General features: G+C 38.7%; 1 protein-coding gene across 3 annotated transcripts in view; it reads left to right on the top strand.

Moving 5' to 3' along the window:
- Positions 1-4,892, top strand: part of LOC126284428 (proton-coupled folate transporter-like) — a 156,416-nt gene extending 151,524 nt beyond the window's left edge. For all 3 annotated transcript variants that reach the window (XM_049983346.1, XM_049983347.1, XM_049983345.1), the window contains one exon: positions 4,558-4,892. In XM_049983346.1, coding sequence (XP_049839303.1) covers positions 4,558-4,615 — 58 coding nt within the window. In that variant the 3' untranslated portion in view covers positions 4,616-4,892. The remainder of the gene's footprint in view (positions 1-4,557) is intronic.
- Positions 4,893-19,435: the final 14,543 nt, after the last annotated feature.

Genomic DNA, 19,435 nt, shown 5'->3' with positions numbered 1-19,435 from the left:
ACACTTAAAGTAGTAAAGGAGTTTTGCTATTTGGGGAGCAAAATTACTGATGATGGTCGAAGTAGAAAGGATATAAAATGTAGACTGGCAATGGCAAGGAAAGCGTTTCTGAAGAAGAGAAATTTGTTAACATCAAGTTTAGATTTAAGTGTCAGGAAGTTATTTCTGAAAGTATTTGTATGGAGTGTAGCCATGTATGGAAGTGAAATATGGGCGATAAATAGTTTGGACAAGAAGAGAATAGAAGCTTTCGAAATGTGGTGCTACAGAAGAATGCTGAAGATTAGATGGGTAGATCACATAACTAATGAGGAAGTTTTGAATAGGATTCGGGAGAAGAGAAGTTTGTGGCACAACTTGACCAGAAGAAGGGGTCGGTTGGTAGGACATGTTCTGAGGCATCAAGGTATCACCAATTTAGTATTGGAGGGCAGCGTGGAGGGTAAAAATCATAGAGGGAGACCAAGAGATGACTACACTACGCAGATTCAGAAGGATGTAGGTTGCAGTGGGTACTGGGATATGAAGAGGCTTGCACAGGATAGAGTAGCATGGAGAGCTGCATCAAACCAGTCTCAGGACTGAAGACCACAACAACAACATATGTAGTTCTTACAGTGAATCATGAACACATTGAATGTAGGCTTGACTGTTACACACACTTTGACAAAGAGATATTAATTCAGTGTTAGCTTTGCTACATGTTGTTATAGAGAGGAGTGACACAAAGATGTTACTGGTGGCAGGCTTTAATATGGAGAAGCTGACTGCAGGATAGCTGAAATAAAATAAGTTTACAAAGGTGTAACATAAAATGTGTCTATGTGCTTTTATTACATTGAATGCAATTCTCAGGCTGATTGCATCAAGGGTTTGCACAACTACTTATATACAAGTGTAGGAATCATAGTTAAACTTGGCTATTAGATTTATTTAATAATGAGAACAAGGTCAAATTTCGAAACAGTATCATCCTACTGCTTCAAAATTTGACCTTGTTCTCATTACAAAATAAATGTAATAGCCACGTTTAACTATCATTCCTACACAGGTCTATAAATAGTTGTGCAAACCCTTGATGCAGTCAGCCTGAGAACAGCATTCAATGTATTAAAAGCACATAGAAACATTTTGTGTTACACCTTGTAAACTTATTTCTTTAAAGTCAATGCACACTCAGCTATCCTCCAGTCAGCCTCTCCATATTAAAGCCTGCCGCCAGTAACATCTTTGTGTCACTCCTCTCGATAACAATATGTAGCAAACCTAACACTGAATTAATATCTCTTTGTCAAAGTGTGTGTAACAGTCAAGCCTACATTCAATGTGTTCATGATCCACTCTAAGAACGACACATAAGTGACTATAGTTTTATGAACTGTGTACTGTAAACAGTGGATGTTTACTACCTCCCATGAAGCATGGACCTTGCCGTTGGTGGGGAGGCTTGGGTGCCTCAGCAATACAGATAGCCATACCGTAGGTGCAACCACAACGGAGGGGTATCTGTTGAGAGGCCAGACAAACGTGTGGTTCCTGAAGAGAGGCAGCAGCCTTTTCAGTAGTTGCAGGGGCAACAGTCTGATGATTGACTGTAGTTTCCCCTAGCACAGCAAGGCCATTTTGGTTAGTGTTACAAGGCCAAAGAAAGCATGTGTTGACAGATGTGAAAATTACTGAACTATCAGTTTAATAAGCCACTGCTGCAAAATACTAACACGAATTCTTTACAGACGAATGGAAAAACTAGTAGAAGCTGACCTTGGGGAAGATCAGTTTGGATTCCGTAGAAATGATGGAACACTTGAGGCAATACTGACCGTATGACTTATCTTAGAAGCTAGATTAAGGAAAGGCAAACCTACATTTCTAGCATTTGTTGATGTAGAGAAAGCTTTTGACAGTGTTGATTGGAATACTCTCTTTTAAAATCGGAATGTGGCAGGGGTAAAATATAGGAAGCGAAAGGCTATTTACAATTTGTACAGAAACCAGATGGCAATTGTAAGAGTCGAGGGACATGAGAGAGAAGCAGTGGTTGGGTAGGGATTGAGACAGGCTGTAGCCTCTCCCCGATGTTATTCAATCTGTATATTGAGCAAGCAGTGACGGAAACAAAAGAAAAATTCAGAGTAGGAATTAAAATCCATGGAGAAGAAATAAAAACTTTAAGGTTCGCCGATGACATTGTAATTCTGTCAGAGACAGCAAAGGACTTGGAAGAGCAGTTGAACATAATGGATAGTGTCTTGAAGGGAGGATATAAGATCAACATCAACAAAAGCAAAACGAGGATAATGGAATGTAGTTGAATTAAGTTGGGTGATGGTGAGGTAATTCGATTAGGAAGTGAGACACTTAAAGTAGTAAAGGAGATTTACTATTTGGGGAGCAAAATAATTGATGATGGTCGAAGTAGAGAGGATATAAAATGTAGACTGGCAATGGCAAGGAAAGTGTTTCTGAAGAAGAGAAATTTGTTAATATCGAGTATAGATTTAAGTGTCAGGAAGTCGTTTCTGAAAGTATTTGTATGGAGTGTAGCCATGTATGGAAGTGAAACATGAATGATAAATAGTTTAGACAAGAAGAGAATAGAAGCTTTCAAAATGTGGTGCTACTGAAGAATGCTGAAGATTAGATGGGTGGATCACATAACTAATGAGGAGGTACTAAATAGGATTGGGAAGAAGATAAGTTTGTGGCACGACTTGACTAGAAGAAGGGATCGGCTGGTAGGACATGTTTTGAGAAATCGAGGGATCACAAATTTAGTAGTGGAGGGCAGTGTGGAGGGTAAAAATCGTAGAGGGGGACCAAGAGATGAATACACCAAGCAGATTCAGAAGGATGTATGTTGCAGTAGGTACTGGGAGATGAAGGAGTTTGCACAGGATAGAGTAGCATGGAGAGCTGCATCAAACCAGTCTCAGGACAGAGACCACAACAACAACAACAATCATCCTACTGATTCCCCTAATAATTTTAATTAACCATGTATTAGAAGAAAGTTTAAGGCATTTACCTACACAGTCTGCTATCAACTTTCATGTTAAATTTCCTTTTTTTTCCAGTTTATTTAAATTCTTAATTAGTGACTTAATTAGATAACCAGATAGACTTTTGAATTAAAAATTTAGGGCAGCAAAAATATAAAGTCAAATCATGAAATCAAACTAGTTTAAGGATTCATGTGAAAAGGATCTTTTTTGAAAAATGAAACTAGTTACTGGAAAAACAAAGATCATGGCTTTCTAATGAGCAGTATCAATCCTCTCATAGCTACTGATTAGCTCACGTTAATTTGCTGATTACTTAATGTAGTAACAATTTCAATTTTACCCCAATTAACAAACTTTTAGGCAAAACCAAATATGTCAGGAGACTGCAAACTATGACATACGTAATGAAATTCTGTAAAATATTGTACAAACAGTATTTCGGCAGTTTTGGGAACACAATCTGTATACTTTACATGTATAAATAGGACACAGTCTTAAGTTAAGAGGGGAAAAGTTAGTTATTTAACAGGAGTAGAACTAGTGCAGGTGGAATAAATGCACTTTATTATGTTTTAACACATTTAAAGAGTTTCTTGTATTTATAACTTGTATTTGGTTTTCAAATTCTTGTTATTTAACTTAGGCATTAACTGCTATTTGTATTTGATATTCCAATTCTTTTTACCTGTTATTTAAAATGAGCTGACACAAAAATAAATAAAATGAAATGCAAGCATGTTAAAGCAGTTGCTTCCCAGATTTAAGTGCCCTAATGGACAGTATAGCTAGTAAAATGTTGACCTGTGGTGCAGATTTATAGCTCTTTCATCCTGACTGCTGCAGGTGAACAATAATGTTCAAAGCTCCTTTCACATTTCTCAATATTATGTGCTCTAACTTTTAATTCGCCATTGTACTATAGAAACAGAGGAAGAGTACTGTGTTTATTGCTCAATGTGTGGTTTTGTACATGAAATACTTGACCTCATTCATGTTTCATTCGATAAGTCTGTAAATATAGGAAGCATATTGGATAATGACAGGATCCCATTAACAACCACAATTATTATGGAAAATTAGATGATTCCAGAAAGAATGTGTGCTGATATGAAACTTCCTGGCAGATTAAAATTGTGTGCCAGACTGGAGCTTGAAGCCCATAGGATTCGAGTACTGGTCTTGCATACAGTCTCCATCTGCCATAAAGTTTCAGTTAGGAGACTGATTGTTTTTAGACACTATTGGTATTTCTCAATTATAGCAAGTAGTTCACATTGACAAGAAGTTTCTGTGTTAGTAACAGATGAAATCTCTTTTACCCATTGTACCATGCCTATGTCCTATGCTTACTGCATTATATAACTGAAATTTGAATTAATAATATTTCATTTTCCTTGTACTTGGTGACTTGTACAGAATATTCTTATAGATTTTTTTGCTTTCAATTTTCTGGGCATAACTTTTACACAGACAAAGTGAGAACAAAATTTATCATACATGGATCTTATAAAAGGTTTCATACATTTACTGAAAAAATGATTATCTCCTTTTCCAGGATAGTTCTGCATTTCCAGAATCATCCCAGCAGTGATTATGGACCCATTCCAACCTGATGATTGGTACAAAATGAGTTTTCTGAATGAACTTTTTGTGTATTACATGCTTTGCATGTTATGTAGCTCTTATGCTACTAATCTTCTAATAAAAACAAAATAATATTTTTTAAACATTTGTTTGGGATTACTTCAAACAAACATACTGAATTATTACAGTTACTTGGTTATTTACATCTTCTCAAACAATATTGGTGGTATTATTGCAGACATATTATGTTTTAAAACACTTTATTACTGTTGTAAATCATTTAATACAAATCTTTATTCAACAATACACCTTTAGTTATGTTTCCTAGGAGGAAGGAAGCAGGAAATTTGGAGTTTGGTATATTCATAACTAGATTAAGAATGTCCCTTAAAGTAACACTGTCTGTAAATTGCCCAATATTTTAATTCTAATATTGAAAATTCCTGTTAGTAATGCAGTGCTAATAGTAAACTATTTCTGAAGTACAAACATAAGACTCCAGTGCATGCCCCACTTGAACTCTGTTAGCCTAAGGAGTTGCTTCCTGTATTGTTTTCACAACTAACATATAATTAGAGAACCTACCATTTTAGACAAAGTGCACTTTGAAAAAAATCTACAGAAAAAAAACTATCAGAAATTATTGAAAGACCTATCTTATTGAGATCTTCTGTTCACAGCAAACCAGTAACTGTATTAGGTTACTATAAATGTAGACTTGGAAGCCATTCACTTGTATGAATCAAATTTTCCATGTGATACCTCTAGTAATCATCAGCAGAGCCTCCTCCAAATACTACATTATTACTGAATTTCTTAATTACTTTCTTCTGCTTCATCATTTTCTGTTTATTGTACAATTTATAAGCTCGTCATCATCCACTATCACCCAACACAAGCTGTTCCAATGTTTTTTAGGGGGCACAGGCACCCCCAAGCCCCCCATCAACTCACATGCAGGCAGACATGGGCTGTATAAGCTACTTGCCAAGTGGCTCTACTCCACCATATCCTTGTTTTTCCGTGTGTGCAAGCCATTTGCCCAACTCAGCACATGGGCGCTCGGCAGGTTATTATCTTCCATCTTGGTAACGTTTATGTATGTAGCTTTCATTTCATCAGTATCACGGCCTCTAAGATAGTGTGGGTTCTTTGAGCTAACTCTTGTGAAACTCTTCTTCTATGAGCAATTGCTACATCATCAGTAGATGCACTTATCTTGGTTGACTTTATGCTCTTGTAAGCAGATATTTGAAGCTTTTGAATAGCTACTTCAAGAGTCACATTAAAAAGCATAGCAGAGAAGAAATCCCTTTGGCTCCTGTGCTAATGCTAAAACATTTACTTAGTTCTTCATCCACTCACACGCCAATATTTTTTGGATAAGTGACACATACTTAGACAATGTACCAAGCAGTAACAAGTCATTTAGCATTTCTGCTCTATCATTACCATTGAAGGCCTGCTTGCAGTCTACATAGAGTTCATGAAGCTCAATATCATACTCATACACATTTCCACATATTTGCCTCAGCATAAATATCCGATCTGTTGTTAATCTATTAGCCCAAAATCCACAATGATATTCTCCCAGAATCCCTTCTGCATGTGGGGAGCCTGTTATAGATAGTTCTAGAGAGAATCTTACATTCAGCAGGGTAATTTCTTAGTAATTCAAATAATTGTCCCCTTTATTGTAGATTGGTTGGATTACCCTAAAGGTCCACTCTTCTGGGATTCTTTCCTGATTCTATAACAGCTTGATAAGTTTGTGACTCCACTTACGGAGACCAATTCCCCTATATTTTTCCTATGCTGCAGGTATTCTATCAGTACCTGGTGCTTTGTAATTTTTTAGACAGATTGCTACTTCTGTACTTCCTCTATTATGGGTTCTTTTGTCTTTAGAACTGCAGTGTAGTAGAGTGAGGCTGCTCACCACTGGCAGACTGCCCCCCCAGAATTTTCTTAAAGATTTCTATCCTACTATCTAGAACATCTTGTTTCTCTGTTAGCTAATTTCCCTCTTTGTCTTTACATGCTGTTGTTTTCTGGTCTAGTGTGCCCTTTTTTTATTTTCTTATAAATTTTGTTGTTGTCTTGCCTTTGATAGTACTCTTCCACCTCTACCTTTCTCATTATGACTTCCCTTTTTTCTTCTAAATATCAGTTCAGCCTCTCTTATCTTTTCTTTATGTAGTACCTCATTTCATTTTGTTTTGCCGTAAGCACTTGACTCTTGCTTCCTTTTTCTATTCCACTGCCTGTAAACATTCATCATACCAGCCTTTATTTATAAGTATCCTTGTTTCCACCATGTTTCATGTGCTAAGCTGCTATGCTTCCTTAGCCCATCTATCCATTTGGATACAATATTCCCTTCACGACTATTTTGTTTGTATTACAATCTTGATTATGCCTGATCAGTTTGTTTGTTTCCCAGTCTCTATTAATGATTCCCACGATTCACCTTTTCATTGCTGCCTGAGAAGCTCTCAATTTTTGGATAGTTTCTGGTATAAAAGATACAGTTTTAAAAACTGAAAGGTTTTTACAATTTATGCGACATCTTGATGAAAATGAGTTGGATGATATCTTACTTCTTTATACCAACAAATACTCATACTATAAAAATGTTTACTGAAGAGACAGGTGTGTAGAAATGTCTTTAATTTTGCAGTTTGTTTTCTTGTTTTTATATGCTCAGGCAATTTATTATATAATTTCTTTCTGCATGGAATGTGCCATTCTGCCTGAGGATTGTACTTGGCATAGTGAGAATGTAGATCCCTCCTTTTGTGTTGTGTGCATGGAGCTCTAGATTTGTAAGCTTTTTCAACAGAGCATGTGGTTGTCACTTTTGTGTTTTCCATTGTATTGTATTCTTCATTAGCCCTTTTCAGGGTTCCATATCTGAATTGGTAAAAATGGAACCCTTATACACATATCAAAAATTTTTTTGCGTCTTCCTGGTTCCCAGAACTGCTGAAGATAGACGTTGACTGTGGATATTGTATCACAGACATACTCCCTTTAACTGTTCAGAGATGTAACTGAATCCGCCCAAAGATGTAAACAACCATGCATGAACATCGCCTATTACACGGAGGGGGTCTGACAGCTGTTGACTTCCAGTCAATGACCGCTACCTGGCTTGGAGGAACCCTAACAGCAACGCCACCATGTTGAATAATACTTTTTGTGCAGCCACATGGCATCATGTTATGACTCAAACTGTCTGCAATAGCCTGCATGATGCGCAACTTCACTCCCTACGTCTATGGCGAGGTCCATCTTTGCAACCACGACACCATGCAGCATGGTGCAGATGGGTCAAACAACATGCCAAATGGACCAATCAGGAATGACATCATGTTCTCTTCACCGATGAGTGTCGCATATGCCGTCAACCACACAATCGTCGGAGACGTGTTTGGAGGCAACCAAGTCAGGCTGAACATCTTAGACACACTGTCCAATGAGCACAACAAGGTGGAGGTTGCCTGCTGTCTTGGGGTGGCATTATGTGGGGCCAACGTATGCCCCGCTGGTGGTCATGGAAGATGCTTTAATGACTGTACAATATGTGAATGCCACCGTCCAACCAATAATGCAACCATATCAGAAGCATATTGGCAAGGCATTCCTCTTCATGTATGACAATTTTCTCCCCCATATGAATGACTTCCTTTGGGATAACGACATCTCAACTAGAGTGCCAGCATGTTCTCCAGACATGAACCCTATTGAACATGCCTAGAATAGATTTAAAAGGGCTGTTTATGGACAATGTGACACATCAGCTAATCTGAGGTATCTACATCAAATCGCTGTTTTGGAGTGGGTCAATGTAAACCAACAGTGCCTTGATGAACTTCTGGATATTATGCCATGACAAATACCGGCATGCATCAATGCATGGTATGCATCAATGCAAGAGGACTTGCTACTGGGTGTGATGAGGTATCGGTGTGTACAGCAAGCTGGACTGCCACCTCTGAAGGTCTCGCTGTATGGTAGTACAACATGCTCGGTGTGGTTTTTGTGAGCAATTAAAAGGGCGGAAATGATGTTTATGTTGATCTCTATTCCTAATTTTGGCACAGGTTCCACAACTCTCAGAACTGAGGTGATGCAAACATTTTTTTATGTGTATAAGCTCAGTTTGTTGTCCATCTGGATGTCTGTCCAACTTTTCCAAGCCCTTTTTCTAAGGAACGGTTAAAGGTATCAAGTTGAATTTTTTTTATGTATTAAGGTCTATGATTGCTTGATAATGTAAAAAAGTGAAGCCTCTAAGTCAGTGCAGTCATTTATGCCACTCATTCTGAGACTCGCAAACTCACTCATCAAAACGTTTAGGGTACTTCCTGTTGATCTAGAATCATGAAATTTGACAAGAAGCAAGATTTCACACTACAACCAAATGAAAAAAAATTGAAAATTGTTAATTTGTAATTATATCACACAAAAATGAAATAAAATAAAATTGTCTGGCTATCTATCTGTCTGTTAGGACTCCTTTATCTCAGGAACAGTTGGACATATCAAGTGAAATTTGTGTTACAGATGGAGGTCTATGGTACCTTGGTATTAGCTTCTAAGTCAATACAATAAAAATATATGACCATTTATGTCACGTATTTTAATACTCACAAACTCACTCACTCGAAACTTAGGAGTACTTCCCCTTGTTAAAGATTCATGAAATTAGACTAGAAGAAAGATTTCACAGTACAAGTAAAGGAAAAAAATCAGAAAATTGTTAGCTTGTAATTATATCACATGAAAAAATATTTCTTTTATCATTTGTTATTCAGCTTCAAACACGAAATTAAGAAATTCTCAAAAGTCTTGGAATCCCTGAGACTGAAATCTTGTCAGTATCAGTGTTGATAATGAGCTAAAATTGTCAAGATTCTTGATTCCTGCAATGATGGACTGTCTATATACATAAAGAAGTTTGCACGGAACTCTCAGCGTGTGAGTCCTACTTCCACCTGGCCAGTTTTTAATAAAAATTGTACAGCAAATATGTCATGATATTGGACAGGTCAGATTTTTATGTCATAAAATACAAAGATTGAGCATTCAGAAGCAATCATACACTCTAAGACAGAAAAGGAGACAAAACAATGACCCACCATACAGCAATTATATGAATGGGATGGAAATCAGTAGATGTGAGGTACAATGTCAGACAAACAAGGGATTACAACTTCAGATAAATTGGATGATTTATTCACAAGAAAGAGCTTCACAAATTGTGCAAGTCAATAACATGCTGATCCACCCGTTTGGAAGGAAATGGCACACCAAACTACCACTGATTATTAAGCTGTGTGGCAGGTGACACTCAGATCGATATCCCACTGGTCCTCTCCAGACATGTCTTGGCTGGAGTAGAATTGTCTTTTGTGATAAGTCCTGCTTCAAAGTGAGTCCTGGTGACCAGTGAAGTCTTGTCCGGAGACTCCATGGGCAGTGGTGGCATACCATCCTGACTGTCACCCACCATACAGCCTGACAACCAGGACTGATTATGGTCTGGGATGACATTTCATTTCATAACAAGACCCTTTTGGTTTTCATCTGTGGCACCCTTACAGCACAACATTATGGTGATGATACTATACATCTCATTTTGTTGCCCATCATGGCAAGCTTACATTTAAGCAAAATAATGCCCTTCTGCACACAGCAAGAGTTTCTGCTGCATGTCTTTGTGCTTGCCAAACCCTACCCTGATCATCATGGTCGCCAGATCTCTCATCAAATGAGTATGTTTGGAGTATTTTGTGCAGGGCGTTCCAACCAGCTCAGTATTTTGACAATCTAACATGCTAATTGGACAGAATTTGGCGTGACATCCCTCAGAAGGACATCCAACAACTCTTATCAACCAATGCTAAGCTGTATAACCACTAGCATAAGGGTCAGAGCTAGACCACTGCATTATTGACTTACTCAAATTATGAAGCTCTTTCTCTTGAGTAAATGATCCAATTTTTCTGAAACTGTAAACCTCCCCGCATGAATCATGGACCTTGCTGTTGGTGGGGATGCTTGCGTGCCTCAGCGATACAGATAGCCGTACCGTAGGTGCAACCACAACGGAGGGGTATCTGTTGAGAGGCCAGACAAACGAGTGGTTCCTGAAGAGGGGCAGCAGCCTTTTCAGTAGTTGCAGGGGCAACAGTCTGGATGATTGACTGATCTGGCCTTGCAACAATAACCAAAACGGCCTTACTGTGCTGGTACTGCGAACGGCTGAAAGCAAGGGGAAACTACGGCCGTAATCTTTCCCGAGGGCATGCAGCTTTACTGTATGATTAAATGATGATGGCGTCCTCTTGGGTAAATTATTCCGGAGGTAAAATAGTCCCCCATTCGGATCTCCAGGCGGGGACTACTCAAGAGGATGTCGTTACCAGGAGAAAGAATACTGGCGTTCTACGGATCGGAGTGTGGAATGTCAGATCCCTTAATCGGGCAGGTAGGTTAGAAAATTTAAAAAGGGAAATGGATAGGTTAAAGTTAGATATAGTGGGAATTAGTGAAGTGTGGTGGCAGGCCGAACAAGACTTTTGGTCAGGTGACTACAGGGTTATAAGCACAAAATCATATAGGGGTAATGCAGGAGTAGGTTTAATAATGAATAGGAAAATAGGAATGCGGGTAAGCTACTACAAACAGCATAGTGAACGCATTATTGTGGCCAAGATAGATATGAAGCCCACACCTACTACATTAGTACAAGTTTATATGCCAACTAGCTCTGCAGATGACGAAGAAATTGAAGAAATGTATGAGCAAATAAAAGAAATTATTCAGATAGTGAAGGGTGACGAAAATTTAATAGTCATGGGTGACTGGAATTCGGTAGTAGGAAAAGGGAGAGAAGGAAACGTAGTAGGTGAATACGGATTGGGGCAAAGAAATGAAAGAGGAAGCCACCTGGTAGAATTTTGCACAGAGCACAACTCAATCATAGCTAACACTTGGTTCAAGAACCATAAAAGAAGGTTGTATACGTGGAAGAAGCCTGGAGATACTGACAGGTTTTAGATAGATTATATAATGGTAAGACAGAGATTTAGGAACCAGGTTTTAAATTGTAAGACATTTCCAGGGGCAGATGTGGACTCTGACCACAATCTATTAGTTATGAATTGTAGATTAAATCTGAAGAAACAGCAAAAAGGTGGGAATTTAAGGAGATGGGACCTGGATAAACTGACTAAACCAGAGGTTGTACAGAGTTTCAGGGAGATCATAAGGGAACAATTGACTGGAATGGGGGAAAGAAATACAGTAGAAGAAGAATGAGTAGCTTTGAGGGATGATGTAGTGAAGGCAGCAGATGATCAAGTAGGTAAAAAGACAAGGGCTAGTAGAAATCCTTGAGTAACAGAAGAATTAGTTAATTGATGAAAGGAGAAAATATAAAAATGAAGCAGGAAAAAAGGAATACAAACGTCTCAAAAATGAGATCAACAGAAAGTGCAAAATGGCTCATCGGGGATGGCTAGAGGACAAATGTAAGGATGTAGAGGGTAATCTCATTGGGGGTAAGATAGATACTGCCTACAGGAAAATTAAAGATACCTTTGGAGAAAAGACAACGACTTCTATGAATATCAAGAGCTCAGATGGAAACCAAGTTCTAAGCAAAGAAGGGAAAGCAGAAAGGTGGAAGGACTATATAGAGGGTCTATACAAGGGCGATGTACTCGAGGACAATATTATGGAAATGGAAGAGGATGTAGATGAAGATGAAATGAGAGATACGATACTGCATGAAGAGGTTGACAGAGCACTGAAAGACCTGAGTGAAAACAAGACCCCAGGAGTAGACAACATTCCATTAGAACTACTGATGGCCTTGGGAGAGCCAGTCCTGACAAAACTCTACCATCTAGTGAGCAAGATGTACGAGACAGGCGAAATACCCTCAGACTTCAAGAAGAATATAATAATTCCAATCCCAAAGAAAGCAGGTGTTGACAGATGTGAAAATTACCGAACTATCAGTTTAATAAGTCACAGCTGCAAAATACTAACGCGAATTCTTTACAGACGAATGGAAAAACTAGTAGAAGCCGACCTACGTTTCTAGCATTTGTAGACTTAGAGAAAGCTTTTGACAATGGTGATTGAAATACTCTCTTTCAAATTCTGAAGTTAGCAGGGGTAAAATACAGGGAGCGAAAGGTTATTTACAATTTGTACAGAAACCAGATGGCAGTTATAAGAGTCGAGGGACATGAAAGGGAAGCAGTGGTTGGGAAGGGAGTGAGACAGGGTTGTAACATCTCCCCAATGTTATTCAATCTGTATTTTGAGCAAGCAGTGAAGGAAACAAAAGAAAAATTTGGAGTAGGTATTAAAATCCATGGAGAAGAAATAAAAATGTTGAGGTTCACCGATGACATCGTAATTCTGTCAGAGACAGCAAAGGACTTGGAAGAGCAGTTGAACGGAATGGATAGTGTCTTGAAAGGAGGATATAAGATGAACATCAACAAAAGCAAAACGAGGATAATGGAACGCAGTCGAATTAAGTCGGGTGATGCTGAGGGAATTAGATTAGGAAATGAGACACTTAAAGTAGTAAAGGAGTTTTGCTATTTGGGGAGCAAAATTACTAATGATGGTCGAAGTAGAGAGGATATAAAATGTAGACTGGCAATGGCAAGGAAAGCGTTTCTGAAGAAGAGAAATTTGTTAACATCAAGTTTAGATTTAAGTGTCAGGAAGTTATTTCTGAAAGTATTTGTATGGAGTGTAGCCATGTATGGAAGTGAAACATGGACAATAACTAGTTTGGACAAGAAGAGAATAGAAGCTTTCAAAATGTGGTGCTACAGAAGAATGCTGAAGATTAGATGGGTAGATCACATAACTAATGAGGAAGTATTGAATAGGATTGGAGAGAAGAGAAGTTTGTGGCACAACTTGACCAGAAGAAGGGATCGGTTGGTAGGACATGTCCTGAGGCATCAAGAGATCACCAATTTAGTATTAGAGGGCAGCGTGGAGGGTAAAAATCGTAGAGGGAGACCAAGAGATGAATACACTAAGCAGATTCAGAAAGATGTAGGTTGTAGTAGGTACTGGGAGATGAAGAAGCTTGCACAAGATAGAGTAGCATGGAGAGCTGCATCAAACCAGTCTCAGGACTGAAGATCACAACAATCATTAATTTGTCTGTACAAGTACATCACATCAACTGATTTCCATCCCATTCAGATAATTCCTTAGCGTGTGCATACTCAAACATTACAGTCATTCCAAATAAAACTAAACAGGTTGACAAGTGTGTGTGTATAATTTTCATGATAGCAGTCAACAATACTCATACAGCTGTTCAGTTCACTCTATTTACACATAATGTAAGATCTTCAACTATGTCACACTTGACAAATTCTGTACAAATTTTTTACTGACGTTATATTATTACCATAATTACAAAATGTGCCAAAATCAATGCCCCGAGGAAAATGGTGGTATCAATGACACCCTCTATGCCACACCCTGAGACCTCTTCATGTTGTTTCTTAGTGGCAGTGTGTCTGAGATCTTTTTCTCAGCCACCCATGTGAAAAACATGATTTCAACACTGGGTATTGCCATTATGACCTCCATTGCAGAGGCATCAAAAGAAGGGTTGAAAGGTGGGTAAGATGAGATGTGACAACCTTCCCATAATGTGACAGGTCCATTGGGCAGAATTTTGACAAAATGTGGTGCCAATGTGACAACATTAAGTCACGTCACACATCACATGAACTGCTGAGTTCTGGCATTTTCTTGTGTGTGTCATTGAGCCCAAGGGTGATACCACACAGTGCCATGGTTTTTCATCATTACAGAGGAAGGTTGTTGGCACCTCTGAGCCAAATTTCAAACATACACATCGCAATGGGAGTCAGTTACGGGTTTTTGAAAAAGTGATCCTTTACATGTGCTGCACAGTGTAGCTTTTACCCAAGGCTGCACTTGTATATCAGTAGCTTTGTTATGATGAGCAATAGTAATTAAGCTACTATACGTTCAGTTCCATAGAGTAAATAGCTTCTTCAAGGAGTAAATATTTATCCACAATTCATGTAGTATTCTTCAAATCAGTAAGTATCTTCTACCGGTGCTACACATTTTCTAAATTAGTCTGTGTTCTTCCTAAGTGTTCAAGCTAATCCCATACCAAATCTCATCAAAATCAGGCCAGCAGGTTAGTCATGAAAACCTAACAGACAGAGTTAATGGTTCAAATGGCTCTGAGCATTATGGGACTTAACATCTGAGGTCATCAGTCCCCATAGAACTTAGAACTACTTAAACCTAACTAACCTAAAGACATCACACACATCCATCCCTGAGGCGGGATTCCAGTCTAAAGCGCCTAGAACCACTCGGCCTCACTGGCCGGCAGACAGAGTTACTTTCACATTTACACATAAGTGACAAAAGTTGTAGGATACTTCCTAATACAATGTCAGATCTCCTTTTACCCAGCATAATGTAGAAACTCGCTGTGGAATCGACTCAACAAGTTATTGGAAGTTCCTCGCAGAAATATTGAGCCATGCTGCCTCTATAGCCATCTGTAATTGTGAAAGTGTTGCTGGTGTAGGATTTTATGCGTGAACTGATGTCTTGACTATGTCCCATAAATGTTCCATGGGATTCATGTTGGGCAATGTGGGTGGTCAATTATTTACTCGAACTGTCCAGAATTTTGTGAACACTTGTGGCCCAGAGTCATGGCACATTGTCATCCATAAAAATTCCAGCATTGTTTGGGAACATGATGTCCACAAATGGCTGCAAATGGTCTCCAAGTAGCCAAACATAGCCATTTTCAGTCAATGATCAGATCAGTTTGGCCAGAGAACCCAGTCCATTCCATGTAAACACAGCCCACACTATCACTGGGCCACCACCAGCTTTTACAGTGCTTTGTTGGCAACTTGAGTCCATGGCTTCACAGTGTCTGCACTACACTTAAACCCTACCACCAGCTCTTACCAACTGAAATTGGGCCTCATCTGACCACAGTTTTCCGATTGCCTGGGGTCCAACTGATATGGTCACTAGCCCAGAAGAGGCACTGCAGGTGATGTCATGCTGTTAGTAAAAGCATCTACTGCCCTAGACCATTAATACCATATTTCACTACACTGTTGTAATGGATATGTTTGTCATACAAAGCACATGGGTTTCTGCTGTTCATTCACGCAGTGTTCCTTGTCTGTTAGCACTGACAACTCTGCACAAATCACCACTCTTGGTCATTAAATGAAGGCCATCAGCCACTGCATTATCCATGGTGAGAAGTAATACCTGAAATTTGGTATTCTCAGCACACTCTTGACACTGCAGAACTCGGAAACTGAATTATCTAAAGATTTCTGAAATGGAATGTGCTGTGCATCTAGCTCCAACTATCATTCTGCATTCAAAGTCTGTTAATCCCCATTGTGCAGCAATAATCACTTTGGAAACCCTTTCACATGAACTACCTGAGTACAAATGACAGGTCTGCCACTGCACTGCAATTTTATACCTTGTGTACATGATACTATCACCATCTCTTTATGTGCATACCACTATCCCATGACTTTTGTCACCTCATTGTATGATATTAGCATGGATAAAACTTTTAATCAAGATATCTTTCTTTTCTGCACTTTTTTTGAATAAAATAAATCCTTTATGATGTTACAAGCTATACTGAAATTGCCAGTGAAAACCCTATAAAATTTGTGTAGCTGTTTTGGAGAGTAGTGTGTTCAGGCAGACAGACAGACAAGAAGCATTTAGTAAAATTTAAATTTTGATATCTTTTTTCCATTATCTGTTTTTGATTAACTAAAATCTATACAGTACCCCAAGCAGTGGTCAAGCTACCTGCAAAAACTCCATGAAAATTTTAGTAGTTTTGGAGAAGTGCGTTCAAACAGACGACTGCAGTGTTCCAGATTTATTATCAGTATAGACAGGCAATGTAAACATTTAGCTTTGTAACATACTAAATACTCAACTACTTTGGAGAGTAACATGCCGTGTTTGGTGGAATGCGAATTTATACTTTAGCAATATGAAAATATCCAGTGTACATGTTGCTGCACATCAGAGAACTTTCCAAAACATGTTATTTTTACCCAGTTACGTTTTTTATAGTGCCGGAAATCCTAAGTTGCTGTAGAAACCATAACCATTGAAATGATTCATAAGTTTTACAGTTCCGAGAGAAAATATACTGTCACTTAACACGGAAAAAGTATATACATGTGCGGATGGATATGTGTGCGTGTGTGTGTGTGTGCGCGCGAGTGTACACCTGTCCTTTTTTTCCCCCTAAGGGAAGTCTTTCCACTCCCGGGATTGGAATGACTCCTTACCCTCTTCCTTAAAACCCACATCCTTTCGTCTTTCCCTCTCCTTCCTGAAGAAGCAACCATCGGTTGCGAAAGCTAGTAATTCTGTGTGTGTGTTTGTGTGTTTTGTTCTTGTGCCTGTCTGCCAGCGTTTTCCCGCTTGGTAAGTCTTGGAATCTTTGTTTTTAATATATATTTTTCCCATGTGGAAGTTTCTTTCTATTTATATATATATATATATATATATATATATATATATATATATATATATATATATATATATATATATATATATATCTTGGTGTCTGTATATGTGCGGATGGATATGTGTGTGTGTGTGTGTGTGTGTGTGTGTGTGTGTGTGTGTGTGTGTGCGAGTGTACACCTGTCCTTTTTTCCCCCTAAGGGAAGTCTTTCTGCTCCCGGGATTGGAATGACTCCTTACCCTCTCCCTTAAGACCCTTATCCTTTCGTCTTTCCCTCTCCTTCCCTCTTTCCTGAAGAAGCAACCGCCGGTTGCGAAAGCTAGAAATTCTGTGTGTGTGTTTGTGTGTTTTATTTATTGTGCCTATCTACCGGCGCTTTCCCTTACCAAGCGGGCCATCATCAATCTGCTGGGTAGATTCAATCCAGGTCCAATGCATCTCCCCAGACATGGAATCAGCATTTTAATATGTATGGCTACATACACCAAAGCAACAGTTTAGCAATACAGTTATATATAATTAGTATCAAGATGACACAGCTCTATTGAATCACAAAAAACAATCCTGAGACAAAATAACCAGACAAGCATTCTTTCATATTAGCACATTTGTGTACACTGCCGTATTTGCGAATTTCACAAGCAGTATATCTGATCAAATTCTCAAACTTACGCTGGAAATTACGTAATGATTATTAATGTCTATACAGTGGTGATTAGAGTATCTAATAGAATCCAAAAATTAATAATTGGATAGGAACATGAACATGATTTATAGACAACACACAAACTGCTTCTACAATCCTTAAATGATTGTGTTTTTAACTGAAATAACTTCAAGTAAGCAGGTACGAATTTATAATTTTAAGTTCTTCTGAGTTTTGTTGGCAGTTTCTATGTAGTACCACTTATCATCATCATCATTGAGCACAGTGCCATTAGTCTGGATATGAGGAAATGAGCTACTTTCTTTATTTGGTACCTGCTGGTTTGACTAGGCTTTTCAGCTTAAAATTGACCAAAATAGCAACAGGTGCTTAGAGTTTCTCAGTTACTACTCTGCACCTTGTTAAGGCTCTTCTATTCAGATGCAATATTGTACACTAAACTTCTGTTTATTCCATCTACTTTGTTTTTATCAAATTCACCATAGTCCTCGTGTCATTACCATCTTCATAATTCATTTTATTATGTTGTTGTTGGCTTCTTTGTTTATTACATTTCCCACATTGTTACCACTATCCCTATTATCACCAGTTTCTTCACTCTTCTCCTACCACTAAAATCACTACACCTCTTGTGCTCCTCAATCACATTAATGTTGATCAGCACCCCTACCATCCCATCTTACATTAATATCTCTGCCTTTCCATCTGTAACAGCAACCTGCTGACCCCTATTATCTCTAGATTAAGCCTTAGCTTTTTCATTTTCAGGTTTTCCAGCATCCCTAACACATTCAAAATTCTGACATTCCACACCCCATTTCATAGAATGTTACCCATTCATTGGCTATTCATCTTTTTCTCACAGTCACCTCCCCTGTGGCAGTTCCCTTCCAGAGATCCAATTGGGGGACTAGTCCAGAATCTTTTGCCAATGGAGAGATCCTCATGAAAGTTTTTCAGTTATAGGCCATATGTCCTGTGGATACACTTTATGTATCTTTAATGCAGTGGTTTCCATTGCCTTCTGCATCCTCATGCCATTGATCACTGCTGATTCTTCCACCTTTTAAGGGCAGTTCACAACTCCAAGGCAAGATAATGCCCTGAAACTACCCGCTCCTCCACCTTCTTTGGAAAGGCCATTGGCAGGACAAAGGTGCTTCTTATCCTTTAAGTATTCGGTTACCACTGCTGAGGTTACCCATCAAAAGGAAACCAGGTAAGGAGACAAGCATAAATACTGCTTGAGACATTGAAAAACCTATTGACAGTCCACAGACCAGACAAACTTAATGCTCTTCTGAGGAAGCTGGTTAAGAGGTTGGCAGAAGTGCATGGGTCACAGAATGTACTGAGCATAATACAAAATCCTGCCCGAAGAAGACTGGAGCTCCTACTTATTCTTGTGCTCTGGCATTTTGATGATGGCTTTGGTGTGGCCATCTGTATCTATCTTCACTAAGCACATGTCCAAAGAAATACACCTTTGGGGGAAAAAAAGTACATTTTTCCAGTTTTCAGCGAAGGCCATTCTCCGGGAGACTTTGTAAAACCAACTGCAGGTTTGACAGATGCTCCCGAAAAGCACCCATT

The sequence above is a fragment of the Schistocerca gregaria genome, chromosome 8 (genome assembly GCF_023897955.1).
Source record: "Schistocerca gregaria isolate iqSchGreg1 chromosome 8, iqSchGreg1.2, whole genome shotgun sequence".
Lineage (NCBI taxonomy): Eukaryota > Metazoa > Arthropoda > Insecta > Orthoptera > Acrididae > Schistocerca > Schistocerca gregaria.
Note: the sequence above shows the minus strand (reverse complement) of the source record. Positions and strands in the feature narration are given on the sequence as shown.